The following is a 15095-nucleotide window of genomic DNA, read 5'->3' as shown; positions in this document are numbered from 1 at the left end:
AAATAGACTGATACGTGTTGAAGATGATAGGCATATTGCTTTCTCAACCATTAGGCAAATATCACAAATTCTTGTGCTCCAACTCAATCACAAGCTTCACAACAATAATAGTTATTTTCACATTGATGACTGTATTGTTCATTATAATGATATTCATTCTTAGTGAACTCACATTGCAGTACTACTTTACTGATTTCCAAATTATTGTGTAACTGTAAGTATATATTTTCTTTAGTTTTTTGTTTATATCCTTCTGTTTTGATAGTATAGTTCTGAACAAAAGTTAAAAGTAAGTCAAAACGTCATCCTTCTCACAATTTGGATGAGGCGTGAAGAGGCATGTGGTCTCTTTGTGAAAAAAAGAGAAGTAATTAACAAACTCTTTCATTTCTCAATTGTCTGCACTGCTTCTGCATGTATTTTTCTTATTCTCGCCTTCCATTCTTATCTCTCCTCCTTTTTGCATGAGTTGTGTCTGTTCTCTTACATGTCATATATTGTCTGCAATCAAAAATTGCAGTCACAGATGATCGCTCTGGGAGAGAGTCGAAAGTTTTGGGACCAATTTTAGTACTTTTTATTGTACTGGTTTCTGTGTCTTGTATGGTTTTTAAACAAAGTTATATTATTTTCCTTGGCTTCCTTTGTTCTAAGTTTAGTTTTGACTGAGAAGTCATTCAGTATCCCCCAAAATGCAGTAACGAAAACCAAATATGTTGCAGTCATGAAAAAAAATTACTGAATTCACTGACCATTTTATTTAAAGGAAAAAAATTGACCAAATTACAGACCAAGATGAAGGAATTGATTCTTACTGACATTTTCCATTCCTGCAGGCTGAACAGGGGAATGATGGGCTATCATGCAAGATCAAGAATATCTGCAGCCTAAAATTCCCACCCCTCACAGCAAAGTGTTAAGATCAGCAAAAACATACACCAATGCTTAAGATATATTTTGACTGATAAAGCAAGCAGTGCATACCCAAAACTACTGAACTCTGTGGTGCAGAACAACAGCCCTTTGTCAAATGGCTTTTCATTGGTTGTCAAACAACAAATCCCAATGTCACTTTTCTTTCTGACCAGAATTTCTTCAACTGTCCTTTTATACTTGGTTTCCACCACAGATAGAACCAGGGACAACTCAAACCAAAAGACAAGAGCACTGATCATTAATCTAAACAAAGGCCTGAGTGAGTAAGGTGTAGTACTTGTTAAAATCAACACAAAACACACAAACAGCACGATAAAAACATTTTAAAAGTTTTTCCAAGTTTTCGGGACAGTGGAACTTTAACCATGCCCATTTCGTCGTCACTCGACCAGCCCTGATGATGATTCCGAGATGGAATCGAAAGCTTGGTAAAACTTTTAAAGTACTTTTCATCGTGCTGTTTGTATGTTTTGTGTTGATTTTAGCAAGTATGTTGCCGGCACATGACGTGAGAAGTTTTTTACTGTCATAACATGTACTACATTGATATATTTCTGCACACTTACGCCCAAGGTTTTCTGCATCTTCAATGGTGTCAGGGAGACTCTGGTGTAAAGTCTCTGGAAACAGCAGAGACAAGAAAGCTGCTACAAGTGAAACTCCTCCAAACAATATCATAGGTAGAGATTCCATATGTGCTGACTGGAAGGGAAAATAAATTACTACCAAGTAGGGCTAAGTTCATACTACTTCAACAGATGCCGATACACATACGTCTACATCAGTTGACACTGATCTAGCACCAATTTAATCTGTTTCATCTCTGATATTGATTAATAAAGTCAAATTTATAAGTTTAGTACCACACATAGATAAAACTCTCAGTTAATTGGTAGTAAATGTTAGTTACATAAATATATTTTCATTTAAAACCTCAAAGTTTTAAGATCTGTCCATATCTATTTGACATTTTCTTTACAATCCAAATACAAAATGCTTACGAGTACTGTTATGAAAGGAGCCAACATTGAGCCAAACCGTCCACACATGGAGCATGTCCCAACAGCTGATGTCCGCATGAAGGTTGGGAAAAGTTCCGAGGTGAAGATGTAGATGACGTTGAAGGAGGACGTGATACCAAACTTCCCCAGAATGAAGAGTGTGATAACAGCCCATGTTGTGTCTATAAGACAATAACATCTGCTATAATATGTTACTAGTATATGGTAGAGTTGGAATAGCTTTATAATTCATTTTCATAGAAAATTTTAAAACAACCATTACGTGAAGAATTATTGCTTGAAAATGTACATGGACGGCATAAGACACCTTCCCAATACCAAATACTACACACACACAGTAATAAGTGACCACGAGATCTGATTAAGTTGGTTATTAAAATACGTCTTAGTTGCTTACATGTCATCAGGTTTAAACACATGGAATGAACTTCTATATTTACAGCACCAGTATATAGCATAATTACATTGATAAACATTCTTATGTACAGTCATAGATGCCTCTGGATTGTAATGATACTACTAAAAATAAATGGTGGTGTTACAAGCCAGAAGTGTCTGTGACTGTACCTTGATGTTCAGACTGCTACATTCTGACCACAATTATCAAATGTTTGTCAATTTTTGCTTCAAGTCCACTTTATGCTTAGATAGATTAATGAGGATTGAACCTATAGTTTAAAGTGGAATACAAAGCACTGTAAAATGTGCCTCCACTTGGAGTATCCAATACCCCTTAATTACCGGGTGACAGCATTAACACTACGGGGAGGCCCCAACATAATTATCAACCAGAAATATGCAAAGATTAGATAAAAAAAATGGGCCAGGTAAAAGAAGCAAGGTGAAATGATGAATACAAACAAAGAGCCATCAAGTCATGTGACAACAATGTACCATCATCACTAGCACACAGGATATTTTTTGGAAGTGGCTGGAATTGTAGAAGTGGATATTGCTTAGCTGCATTCTAGGTGAATCAACACATACTATAAAATATTTTGTAATTACCATTTTTAACCTTAGTTATAAAAGATGTTCAAAGACAAAACTAATCTGGGATCATTTTAAGCAGAGTTTGTATTTCCCAAGTTCTTTGCTATTTTCATTTGAATATTTTGATTGATTGAGTTGGTGTTTTAAGTCCACTTTATGCACAGTAAGGCTCATCGGGACTGGACCTACAGTTTAAAGTTGTATCCGAACCACTACGTGCCTCCACTGGGAATCGAACCCGGGACCCCTTTTGAATATTTTGATTTTCTTAAAATTTCAGGAGGGGCTGTAGCCCCACCAGCTCTCCCCCTGTGTATGTCAGTACTCAAGTTTTGTAAACAAATCAATATTTACTATGAATGAGTTACTAAATAAAATGGGTGGATAAAATATGCAGCCAAATGTACTGAGCCAACAATTTGCAATCTCACCACTGTAGGTTCCAGTCCTGTCCTGGGTATCAATATATTTTGTATTATTTTCATTTATTGTCACTTTTCTTCCATTTTGGGATAATTGCGATGATGAGGATGAGTGATGATTAAATGACACTTTCAACTGTTTTCATTTTTTGCGATTGCTTACTTGTTTTCTGATTTTACTCTTGCCTTGATTGTAGTACCCTGATTCGGCTTGCTAGCTCTGGGTTTATGGCACCAGACCGACCAGTCACTCGCAAGTCTTAAGTTAGCTAATTTGCGTAATGTGAAAAGATTAACACAAAAGGAAATAAACCACTAATACCTAATTTTTACCTTGTAAACTTTTCTTCTTATACTGTTCTTATGCCAGAGAATGTGATGTGCGATTATAAAAGTATTTTCGAGATGCCTGGATAAAGTTTGATCAATCGCAGGGAACTCGCAACGCGACGTCCGAAGGCACTACTCCTAACCGAGGAAATCTTTCCACGCCGAGAAAGTTGATGTTACGTCTTTTCTGTTACCAACCGCACTGTTCTCGTTCATTTTGCATCACTCATTCCATTGCAACTCTAAGGCTGTGATTAGTCTTTGCATAATCACACCATGCAATGTTAACCAATAGCATTCAAGCTCTTACCCGCCTAGCGACAGCTTCTATTGCGCCACTATGCAAAACTCGCTCACTGTAATCCAACACTCTTCCTACGCACTATTCCTGTTCCTTGAAATCACCCTTTCGTCCTACGTGTGCGTTATTTTACGTGACCCAAAGTAATCGGTCGCACACTGATGAAGGACACTCACAGAGAACACCCAGACGAATTTGTACCCAGTAACTTCAGAGGCAAGATTCAAAGTTTACAACTTATAGCCATCAAGCCAGAAGGGTATGGACGTTGCTTTGCAAGTGTTCGGATCAATTTCATCAAATCATTATTCATCCTTGCGACTGACCTAAAGAGGCAGAAAAACTGTACAGAATAAGAAAAAATACAAATGCAAAAATGTGACTATGATCAATACCATAATAATTTTTGATACAAATAAGCTAGAAGAGAAGAGTATCCATACCTGATGGCACAAAAGCTGCAGCTAAACAACAAATGCCACTGGCAAATAAAGATGAACTGAGAGCAACTCTTCGGCCATACTTATTCATCACCCACCACGCAAAAGTGTAGCTAGGGATCTCAACTAAGCAAATCAGGATGAAATTCAGATACTTATTTCCACCTATCACTGTTGAGTTCATCGACAGTCCATAATAAACAAAGGAGTTCACTGTCCTAGAACAAAGGATAAAACCATTTAAGTAAATGGGATACTAAGTAAGCTTACTGAATTCAACCAATAATTACAAGGAAAAGTGGTGTAACAATAAAGTGTTGCAAGTTTTGTTCTCATGTGCAGCATCTAACATTACATATATTAGCTTCACTGATAGCTTCCAAAGTTCGGAAAATAAAAATGTTTGGCTGTACAGTATTGACTGATTGCAATCCAAAAAGGGGAGAAGCAGGGGAAAGAAATGGTCCTCCTTGGAAATTAAATGTCATGCAAGTGAAGAATGTGATAAATGTAATTTCAGTTCACTTAATTTTAATTGTGTAATATGATTAATAAGAGCAGCAAAATGTGTAAAGCTGTCCACGACAAAATTTGATCCAAAAATTGTTGATATATGAAATACAGTATAGTTACAAAATGTCTACAATCTCAATTACAAGTTGCTATAAAAAATAAGTAAAAAGGTAAAGTGCTCCCCTGTGCTGTGCATCACAGCATGTTGCTATAAAAAGTAATTAAATTATGGCCACTATTTAAAAAAAAAGTATTACCCTAAATTTACTGCTATTTAAAGGCAAAAAATTAATTTTAAAAATATTTTCTTAATTTTAAAAGAAAAAAATGTTTGTGGTACAAAAAAAGCTTAATAAGTGGCCTCTTATTAAGAAACACACGAAACACATTTTTTTAAAAAAGACAAATATTTAAATTAGGAAATATTTGATTAGGAATTATTATCGGATATAAAATTCCAAATGGCCCTTGAAGAATAGCAGTGGTTCAGTAACCTCCTTAATAAATCTATACCTCCTTAATAAATCTATGTTACCAGATGACTGCATTGCATCTACTTTTTAAAAGTAGGCTATTGAAATTATATGTTTATATCCATAAAAATTATAACAAAATGTCAGAATATTGCACTAAATTATAAGATATTTATAAATATATCAGATCAGTAAAATTATACCAATAAACCGATACACTGATATGTAGGGGCGTGAAGTTTTCGTTTTAACGATAACACCGAAAAGTTGAGGAAAGCAAAATAAAGTGTTTAAAATGTATTTGGGTAGGTTAAGGAGGCAAGTTTTCTGTGTTTCGGAATCACAAAATAACGCGAATTACGCCATTTTTCCGAATAACACTGAATTTTTCACTTTAACGCAAGAAACGCCACGAATATAAAGTGGATAAACTAGGCATAACACTTTTTATGTTCAGAAAGAATTGCCTGAAGCTCTATGAGATCTGCCATTTCTAGTCTCGCTAGTGAAAGTTCGATTCAAAAGTGTTTGTCACGCTTCGTTTATTGCAGTTTGGTGCAGAAATGACTGAGAATGCTTTGTCCTCGTCCTGAAATAGAATTCGCTGCGGAGATCTTCTCTGAGGAAAATTTTCAGGGAAAACACCTGTTGTGTTGCGGGAGAGGTGGTTAGGGGTGTAGGTGTATGTATGTACACAAAAGGGTATCTTTTGAGATGTAAGAGGGATTTTTTGGCATTTAGGGAAATTTCAGTCAGTCAGAATCTCTGAGGCTTCATGGTTTGTGCATCGTCTTGCATTTCCTTTTCCTCCTGTGGCGTACTTTGCAGTATGCCAAAGCCAGCAGTAAATTCATTAGTTTGCTTCTGAAAGACTTTATGCTTAAGACAGAAATATATTATTTTGTAATCATTGAATTGCAAAATAACATGCAACACGGGAGCGGAAGGATTTCTTAATTAAGCACAATGGAAGTGAGAAGCACATAGAGAAAAAAAGTTTGTTTGTTTGAATTGTCATCTTACGTCCGTCCACCTTATGCACATAAAGGCTAATTGGGACTGGACCTACATTTTAAAGTGGGATTGGAACCACTGTGGTGCCTTCACCGGATATTGAACCTGGGACCGCTTGATTTCAAGGCAGTGACGTTATCACTATACCGTCGGGATGCTAAATCTAGTGAAACAAAACGTCAACTTTCTTCCGTCGAAGTCTTCGAGAAGCCTAAAAGAAGGAAAGAAGACAAGGAGTATTTTGCACTTCCAATTGTGGAAGCCTTTTTTCACATTCACCCATTGGGGTGAATGGGAAAAAAAAACCCTATCTTTCTGTTTAGAAGTTAGTTTTGCACAGGAAGTGTTGTGTGAATACTGTGAACATTTACTACATACCATCTGTGCATGGTTATTGTAAACTGAAAAGAGAATTTAAGAACAACAATTTTATTCTGTGAGAGTGAAAGGTTTGAAATATGATTGTGTTTAAAGGTTTGGGTGATATCCTTCAATTAAAATTTTGTATGTGGCCAATGAGATAAAATATTTTTCCAAATGCACGATATTTGGTCATTTTTTTTAGAAAGGTATGCCTTAAATTTATTTATTATTGTCTTTAAAACTAAAAATTTGCATCAATTTTCCATAACTAAAACAATGTGCAAATATTATGCATAGAAGAAACAGTAAAAGCGCATGTAAAAATAACACCGATTTTCAATTAACACCGAATTTTGCTCTAAACCACGAAAAATAACACTGAATTGCAGGAAAAAAATAACACCGAAATTTAGTGAAAAATAAAACGAAAACTTCACATCACTACTGATATGTCTATATAGGCTGATACCGATAGCGCACCGATTAATCTTTCCCATCCCGAATTTGAATCTAAAAGGTGTATATAAACACATGTTGAATAAAAAAATCGGAAAGATTCAATGGAAAGGCTGTGAGAGATGCATAGGAGAGAAAATAAGTGTTTACAGGATTTCTTGTCGGGAAACCTAATGCTAAGAGACCTGGGCAAGAATGGTCAGGATTACATTGACCTTCCCAAGAGAGCTACAGAAGGAAAGCTCGTGTTGCTGTGGCAATATACCTTCCTATAAAGGACTGTCAGGGAGTTAGTTTGTTATTGACCGTTTTGAATCTCTAAATTCAAATCTAAACTTACCAATTCAAGATCATATTCAGTGTTCTAAGTAAAAGTCTTCTATGCTTAAATATGAGAAGAATTCCTAGCAAATTTTCTTTTGATTTTCGTTTACTAAGCACTTCATCACTTCTCTGAAACAGAAAGTGGCAAAATGTAATATTAACATAACTGAAAATTATGGATGAACCCAATACTGAAACTCTTTATTGATTTCCAATAATAGTTGAATACTATTAACAATAAAAAGTTGTCCAGAATATGTAATTGAATGCTAATATACAAGTATTTCACTGGAAATGTACTATATTAATCTATAAGTTTCTATTCTTTAAAAATATTCTTATTAAATATTAAAATAACTGTAATTTAATCATGGATTGGTGCAAAATAAAGGAAAAATATTGCAAATTTTGCATAATTTGCATGATATTTTAGATACAGCAGAAGTGTAGTGTGAAATTTTGTAGACCCTGCTTGATATCAAGACCCCCGAAAACAATTGGTAATTGAATTCAAATACTTTCCAATACCACTATGTCACCATCGGCTCAGCACCGCTGAAAATATTTGAACTGGAAATAAATTGTATACTATAGACACTTGAAACAGAAGGTTATGTAATCACTATACAATGCGAAAGGAATTAAGATTGTTTCATTTCATGAAATAACCATACAAACATGAATCTGTAAGAACACAAACATAAAAATAATTAATTACTAGAAAGCTATACAAAAGAGAAGTGTTTTAGTTCAGAAACTTCATGTACATTCATGAATACATTCATTACTGACCTTTTGAAAATAGTTAGGAACGGATTTATTATTGACTTTTGCAATTTTCTCTACGACTGTCTGGGCTTTATTATCTTCTCCCTTCGATATCAGCCATCTTATGGATTCTACTAGGATCCTAGAAAAGACAGTTTTAGAATAAAACTATAAATTATTTTAAAATGAAGCAATTACATTCACTAGCAATTATAAGTTGAGTAAAAGTCAATCAAGTACTTACATACAGTACAATATTTTCTTCTATCTTCATTCTTTACTAGCACTTTTGTAAGTTCCTGAGGAAGGTCATGTGAATGACCATAATGTTATTAAACGAGTGAAGATAAAATATATCAAATATGAGCACTTTAAATGTTTACTCATAATAATTAAGGATGGTAATGGAAACTTATGAATCTTTGTAATAAATAACAAGTGACAATGAAATATTTACAGTATAACATTTGTTACTGCAGCAAACAATCATTATAATGATCAAATGCAACCTTCTGTAATATTACGGGTCACCTTTCTGCTACGCTTTACTAAGTTAAATTTGTACATTCTACAATTGGCATCTATGATTTTATGTTTACATCTGATGTTGAAGTTCTAAATTCTGGAAAAAAGTATATCTATTTTAGAAATCCTACTAAATAAAATATCCTGGAGTTTTGTCATGCCTTAACTTTATTTGTAGGGGCGTGCATATTTTGTTTTTGACGAAAACACGAAATGTGAAATAATACTGTAAAAAAAAAAAGTAAAGTGTTCCCCTGTGCTTAGCACCATGCCATGAAGGCGTATAGGGGGTGTGGGGGTAACGCCCCACACTTTCTTGATCCGGTCGTGAGTGGGGGTGATGTGATCAGCACCATGCCCCTGACCACCTTTACCCCCCAGGTTTCCCCAGGTACCCATGTTATTCGACGCTGGGTGGGCGCCGGGGCCGCTTCCATCATTAGAAAAGTTCCCGGATTTGAACCGGCCGGGGATCGAACCTGGGACCTTTAGCATGTCAATTTTTCATGTTTCTGAAAGGTGTGAGGTGCATTTTGCTACCATGTTTTGTCATGCAAAATATACTCTTGGATTATTGTCCGGTGCGACACCTTCTGAGGTCTGAATTATCCTGAGAGTTATGCAAATCGTGGAAAATTGATTAATTCTGCTGAAAATATTTGAGAAGAAAAAACTGACTCCTTTACACAGGAATAGACTTAACACACTAAAAAACTACATAAATGTGCTATTAGAAGTGTAGCTATTTTACGTAGTAAGTATAGTTTTTAAATCAAATTGAGGTTTTTATTCACTATTTTAACACCAAAATGACATTTTATATACATACTGCTTTTGATTTCGAAATATGCCCAGTTTTTGTACCGAAATCTTGATATTTTATTCACCATAAATATATGGCTCTACTTATTTGGTATTACATATTAGGGATGGGGAAATGAGTGATTTATGTCGATATCAATCAAGCACTGGTATAAAATATATTGATCATGATATTCTATTGATGTGATATAAAATTGTAAATGCTCTATGGAAAACCTGAAGACATTTAACTCTTTACAAATACATAATCTTATTATCTGTAGTAATTGACAGTTCATTTGTATTGTTTGTATTTTTTTTATGTAGCATTGCTTTTTGGTCACTTTTGAATAAATGTTTTGTTTTTGGTTTGATTTGGTTGGTTGATATAGTGTTTTAAGTCCACTTTATGCACAGTAAGGCTAATCGGGACTGGAGCTACAGTTTAAAGTGGGATCAGAACCACTATGTGCCTCCACCGGGTATCAAACCCGGAGGATTTTGGTTTGATTTGGTGTTTTAAGTCCACTTTCTACACAGTAAGGCTAATCGGGACTGGACCTACAGTTTAAAGTGGGATCCAAACCACTATGTGTCTCCACCAGGCATCGAACCCAGAACCCCTTGATTACGAGGCAACGGCGCAACCACTGCACCATCGGTGAGGCCCTTTTGACTAAATGTGATGGTGATAATGATGAGTGATGATTAAACGAAATTGATGAAGACAGACTCACAAAGATTACTTCTATGAACCTGTGAACATATCTTGAATGTTAAGATCCAAGCTAAAGGAGTCAAAAGTGAAGAACGTTTATGTTCTTAGATTCTGATGCCAATGTATACCTAGTACAATGAATTGTAAATGGTTGATAAATTATCATTTCTCTTCAATCCCTAATAAAAATGCAGAAACATTTACCAATAATATGTTAGGAACAGAAGGAAAGGTAGTCCAACGAACAGATGCCTCGTTCTCCACTCCTTCACGTTCCACATGATGATGCCCAAAACAACTTCACCAACGGCATAAACGTAAGCCATGACTGCAGTGCAGAAAGCCCTCTTGTCAGTCCCAACCATTTCAATAGCTGAAAAAAAGTGGTACAGTTATTTTGGAAATAAAAAAAATATATAGAGAAAATTAGACATATGTAAATCTGACCCAGTCGTTTTGGTGGCTAAATGCACCGAGTGGCGCACTCACGATCTCACCACCAAAGGTTCCAGGCTCAAATTCCAGCCTGGGTGGTTCTTTGCGAGTACCTTTCAGCAACTTATCATACATTATTACTATTCCTGATTGCCATAATTAGCCACATGACAGGAAATCTACATAAAACAAGACAAATACTTCAAAAAGACAAGAAAAACATATGATTGTTCAACATCACATACTGTATGATTTGATTTCGTTTTTTTGTTAGTGTTATTTTTCTGACACTCTTGGCTAATTGTAATGATGAGGATGAGTGGTGATATGATGAAATTGATGAAGGGACACTCACAAAGAACACCCATGCCCAGGCTGGGATTTGAATCTGGGACCCCTGTGCTAACCACTATGCCACACAGCTTAGCACACACATCCCTTATAATAAAAGAGGTCATGCATTGGTCAATAGGAAGCAGGAAAATTCTAAGAAAACATATAAGATGGATAGAAGCAGTGGAGAAGTGCATGAGGAGAATAATACAATTATATGCATAATGTAATGAATATAATTTATTATATTATTATGAAACCAAAATTATGTAACTGATTTCATTCAATTTTCTTTAAAGGTTTTCTTGTCACATCCAGTACTGATTAGCCTGTCCAAGCTTGAAATGAGCTTAAGCCTGCACCTGCACTGGACCTTTGACATGTGTAAAATTACAGAGGGAATCAATTCTGAACAGCCTGCATGGGATGGTTCAGTGCAGTTCAGGCAGGCATTGGCAAATCTATTTAAAGAAAATCAAACAAGTGCCTGGTTCAGATCAGTTCACATTGCTTCATCTTGGCAACAAAGCAGAGACTGGAACACCTAACTGAGAATTAAAAGTGGTTGTGGGCATTTATCCCAAGTGACAAGTTATTTGCCTTAAATGGCCTACAAAGGTTAGACTATGTTCCACAACCATTATCATAAACTATACTTGCCGCAAAATTAGTTTGGTATTGAGAGCTGAAGGAACACGCGTCACGGTGTTGCCATATCGTGCGGTACGATACGGTACGCAGTCAGCCGTCTGACGCTGTGTCGAGGAAAACGTGTTATGAAAAGGAACAAGAATGATGAAATGTGTTATTGTTTTTCGAGGAAAATGAGATTCATTTGCGTGTTATGAAAAGGATCAATAATGATGAATTGTGTTATTGTTTTCTCTCTTCATTTCCATCTCCCTTACAACATGAACGAATTAACGAAACGAGCATCGTTTACAGGTTACCTTTTCATATTGAATATGTATACACTTGCAATAACCATTTCTTTCCGAAGTCGCCGTTAAAGTCTCCCCATCTTTCAATTATACCACAACTGAAGGGAACAAAAGTGCAGTTGGTGGGGTATCTGACTTTCACACGGGAGACCTGTGGTCGTTTGTGGAACTTTTTCAAATATCCCGAGCTGCAATCCCATCGTACCCTCAGGGGTGTCATCAGTCCATCCTTTATTCACACTGTGATTGGCATTTACCCAGGTTTCGTCAAGCCAAACGATTTCATCAAAATTGTGCTTCGTAATTTCCCTGAGGAATCTACATCGCCATGCAGAAATGTAAGGTTTTTCCATTAGTATTTTGCATCCATTAATTTTTTTTGTATGAGAATACAAGAGATTTTATGACTGTCCTTAAAGATGTTTCCCCACCTTGAAAAAGTCCAGAATCTTTCAACGAAACATGCAGTTTCCCAACAGCAGGATGATTTTTCCTCCTATAATAAGAGTAAATATGGCGATGAATAGCATCTTGCTGAAAGGTATCTATAAGGTATGCCCAAATGAAAAGGAGACTTTTGCTGTTGCGGCGTTGTATCTAATCGAAGAAGGTAAATATGTTTGCCGATAGCTGGTGTGGTGTTTGTCCCACTTTAAAGGTGTAGCGAACGGCTTCGCCTGCTGTTTCCTCAGTTGGCGAGAGTTGTTTTGCGTAGACAGGTGCATTATGGATTCCTCTAGATCAGCGCAGAGAGCTGTAATCCAATTTCCAAGGCGAGCATGCTTCACAAATTTATCGCAGGATGAAGGACGTTTACGGAGAGCAGTGTCTCGCACGTTGCACCATATTCAGTTGGTGTCAGCATTATGTGGGGCAAGGCGAAAGCACCAAGGACTTGCCACAACCCAGGCAAGCTTCTCCAGGACAAGGATAGGCCACATGTGGTCAAGAAGACCGTTGACCTGCTGAGAACATTTCAATGGGATGTCCTTACACATCCTCCGTGCAGCCCCGATATTTCCCCATGTGACTCTCGTATCTTCAGCCTCTTAAAACGATCACTCAAAGGTCAACAATTCACCTGTGACGAGGAATTGCAGAACACCGAGGAAAACTGGATCCGTAAGCAACCCAGGAGTTTCAACACTGAAGCCATCCACTCACTTCCTATGCACTGGGATCAGTGCATCAATATCAATGGCAATTATGTGTAGGTATCATGTTACACATTAATTGTAATTCACTTATTATGTAATGCAAATATTCTGTAATATAATATTATTTAGATATAACCGTAGTCTCCTTTTCATTTGGCCATACCTTATACATTTGTCACGAGTTTACTGATATTCCTCTTCTTTCCTGGGGTTTTCAATTTTCAAGCCTTGCATTGATTTATTTCCACCACATTATATTTTTATTTCCCTATGGTAACAATAGTGTTCTTAGACACACCGACATCAGCAGCAGTCCTGTCCAGAACTTTATTTACAGAAATGATTGGACCCCCCATTGTTTCTCTCTTGCTCAAAATATTTGCGCACAGATCAAACGATCTCCCACATTTGGCCTTTGAGAGGAATTCCTTTACCGAAGGCTTTCTTTCTTTTAGTGCATGGCCTCTTTGGTACATTGTCATCTCGAGTATTGTCTCTTGTGTTTGGCATTCTTGACACAAGCAGAACACAGAAAATTATGTACAAAAAACTAACACACTAAAACACCATGCTATATACAACAAAGAATATGCTAAATTCAGTAAAAACTACCCAAATGGACCGGTTAAAATATCACACTGCTAGGTAACCAGGGCTTGTGTGAAACACTGGGAAGTTTTTGATTGGCTCGCATGCCAGCAACCCACCCTCCCGCAGTGACCCGGTTTCTTCACGTGCTTCACAAGCTTCAATACCAAAACTAATTTCGCTGCAGGTGTACCTTTTTGATCAGTTCTTTCCGTTGCTAGCCAGTTGTCATACTGACTTTTCGTAATAGGTTTCCTGCCTTAGCACAGTTGTTTTCAAAAATTCATCTTATCTTGGTCTTTGGGTGAGCTGCTTTATGCAGAGACATGTTCGGAAACATTTCTACATGAAATCACCTACCCAGGGACTTAACCCAGGCTTCCCACATGGCATTTAGATTCTCCATCAGCTAGAAAGCCATGACTCTTTACTCAGTGTTGTCTGATATGACATTTTTGCCTGGCAGTGATAAACTACCGATATAAAATTTACTAATATTCTAATGATGGAATATCAAATTGCAAATGTCCCTTGAAGAATATAAATGGTTCGCCTCCTTAAATAATGTATGAAACCGGGTGACTTGCAATGGATTTTGCTTTGAAAGGAACTGTGTATTTACGCACTTACTTTACAAAACAATGATATATGAATTATGTTCATAAAAATAATAACAAAGTAACAGAATTTTGCATGAAATTACAGGTTACTCAAAATATATCAGATGAGTATAATTATTGTTAATTTTACCAATAAACTGATTTCCCAATATCAGTAGAATACCGATTAATTGCACTATCTATAGTATTTTCAAATGAAAAACTCAATATGCTGAATAAGGCAGAATTTATTTTATTTTAAAACATAAACTAAACGTAACATTTCAACCTTCTAGAAAAAAATAATAATTCTGTTTTGTAGATATGTAGACGATTGTTTCGAAATATGGAAAGGAACGAAAAGGCAGCTCGACGTATTTGCCAAACAAATACAAGATGATGAAAGAGGGATATTGTTGGAACTCGAAATAGAAGAAGAAGGCAAGATAAGCTACCTAGATATAATGATGAAAAGGAAGAGAGGACAAGAAATTGAAACCGCTTGGCAGCAGGGGTATTCTGCCACAAAAGAAGTGATGTAAGTGAGGTGACAAAAATAAATTTTATAAAGAATATGGAGGACAGAATCAAGAAAATATGCATGAAAGAATGTGAAAAAGAAGGCAAAATAAATAGCCTATGG

At 36.1% G+C, this 15095-nt stretch overlaps 1 protein-coding gene across 2 annotated transcripts in view; it reads right to left on the bottom strand.

Annotated features, from left to right (window-relative positions):
- The window catches only part of LOC145988725 (organic cation transporter protein-like), a 38248-nt gene that overhangs the window by 2142 nt on the left and 21011 nt on the right, over nucleotides 1-15095 (bottom strand). For both annotated transcript variants that reach the window (XM_083123839.1, XM_083123840.1), the window contains exons 6-11: nucleotides 10604-10772; nucleotides 8380-8497; nucleotides 7604-7716; nucleotides 4448-4662; nucleotides 1938-2119; nucleotides 1503-1638 (exon numbers count right to left, since the gene is read on the bottom strand). In XM_083123839.1, coding sequence (XP_082979965.1) covers nucleotides 1503-1638; nucleotides 1938-2119; nucleotides 4448-4662; nucleotides 7604-7716; nucleotides 8380-8497; nucleotides 10604-10772 — 933 coding nt within the window. The remainder of the gene's footprint in view (nucleotides 1-1502; nucleotides 1639-1937; nucleotides 2120-4447; nucleotides 4663-7603; nucleotides 7717-8379; nucleotides 8498-10603; nucleotides 10773-15095) is intronic.

The sequence above is a fragment of the Lepisma saccharinum genome, chromosome 6, assembly GCF_977018435.1.
Source record: "Lepisma saccharinum chromosome 6, izLepSacc3.1, whole genome shotgun sequence".
NCBI lineage: Eukaryota > Metazoa > Arthropoda > Insecta > Zygentoma > Lepismatidae > Lepisma > Lepisma saccharinum.
This window is presented reverse-complemented; position numbering and strand designations above follow the sequence as displayed.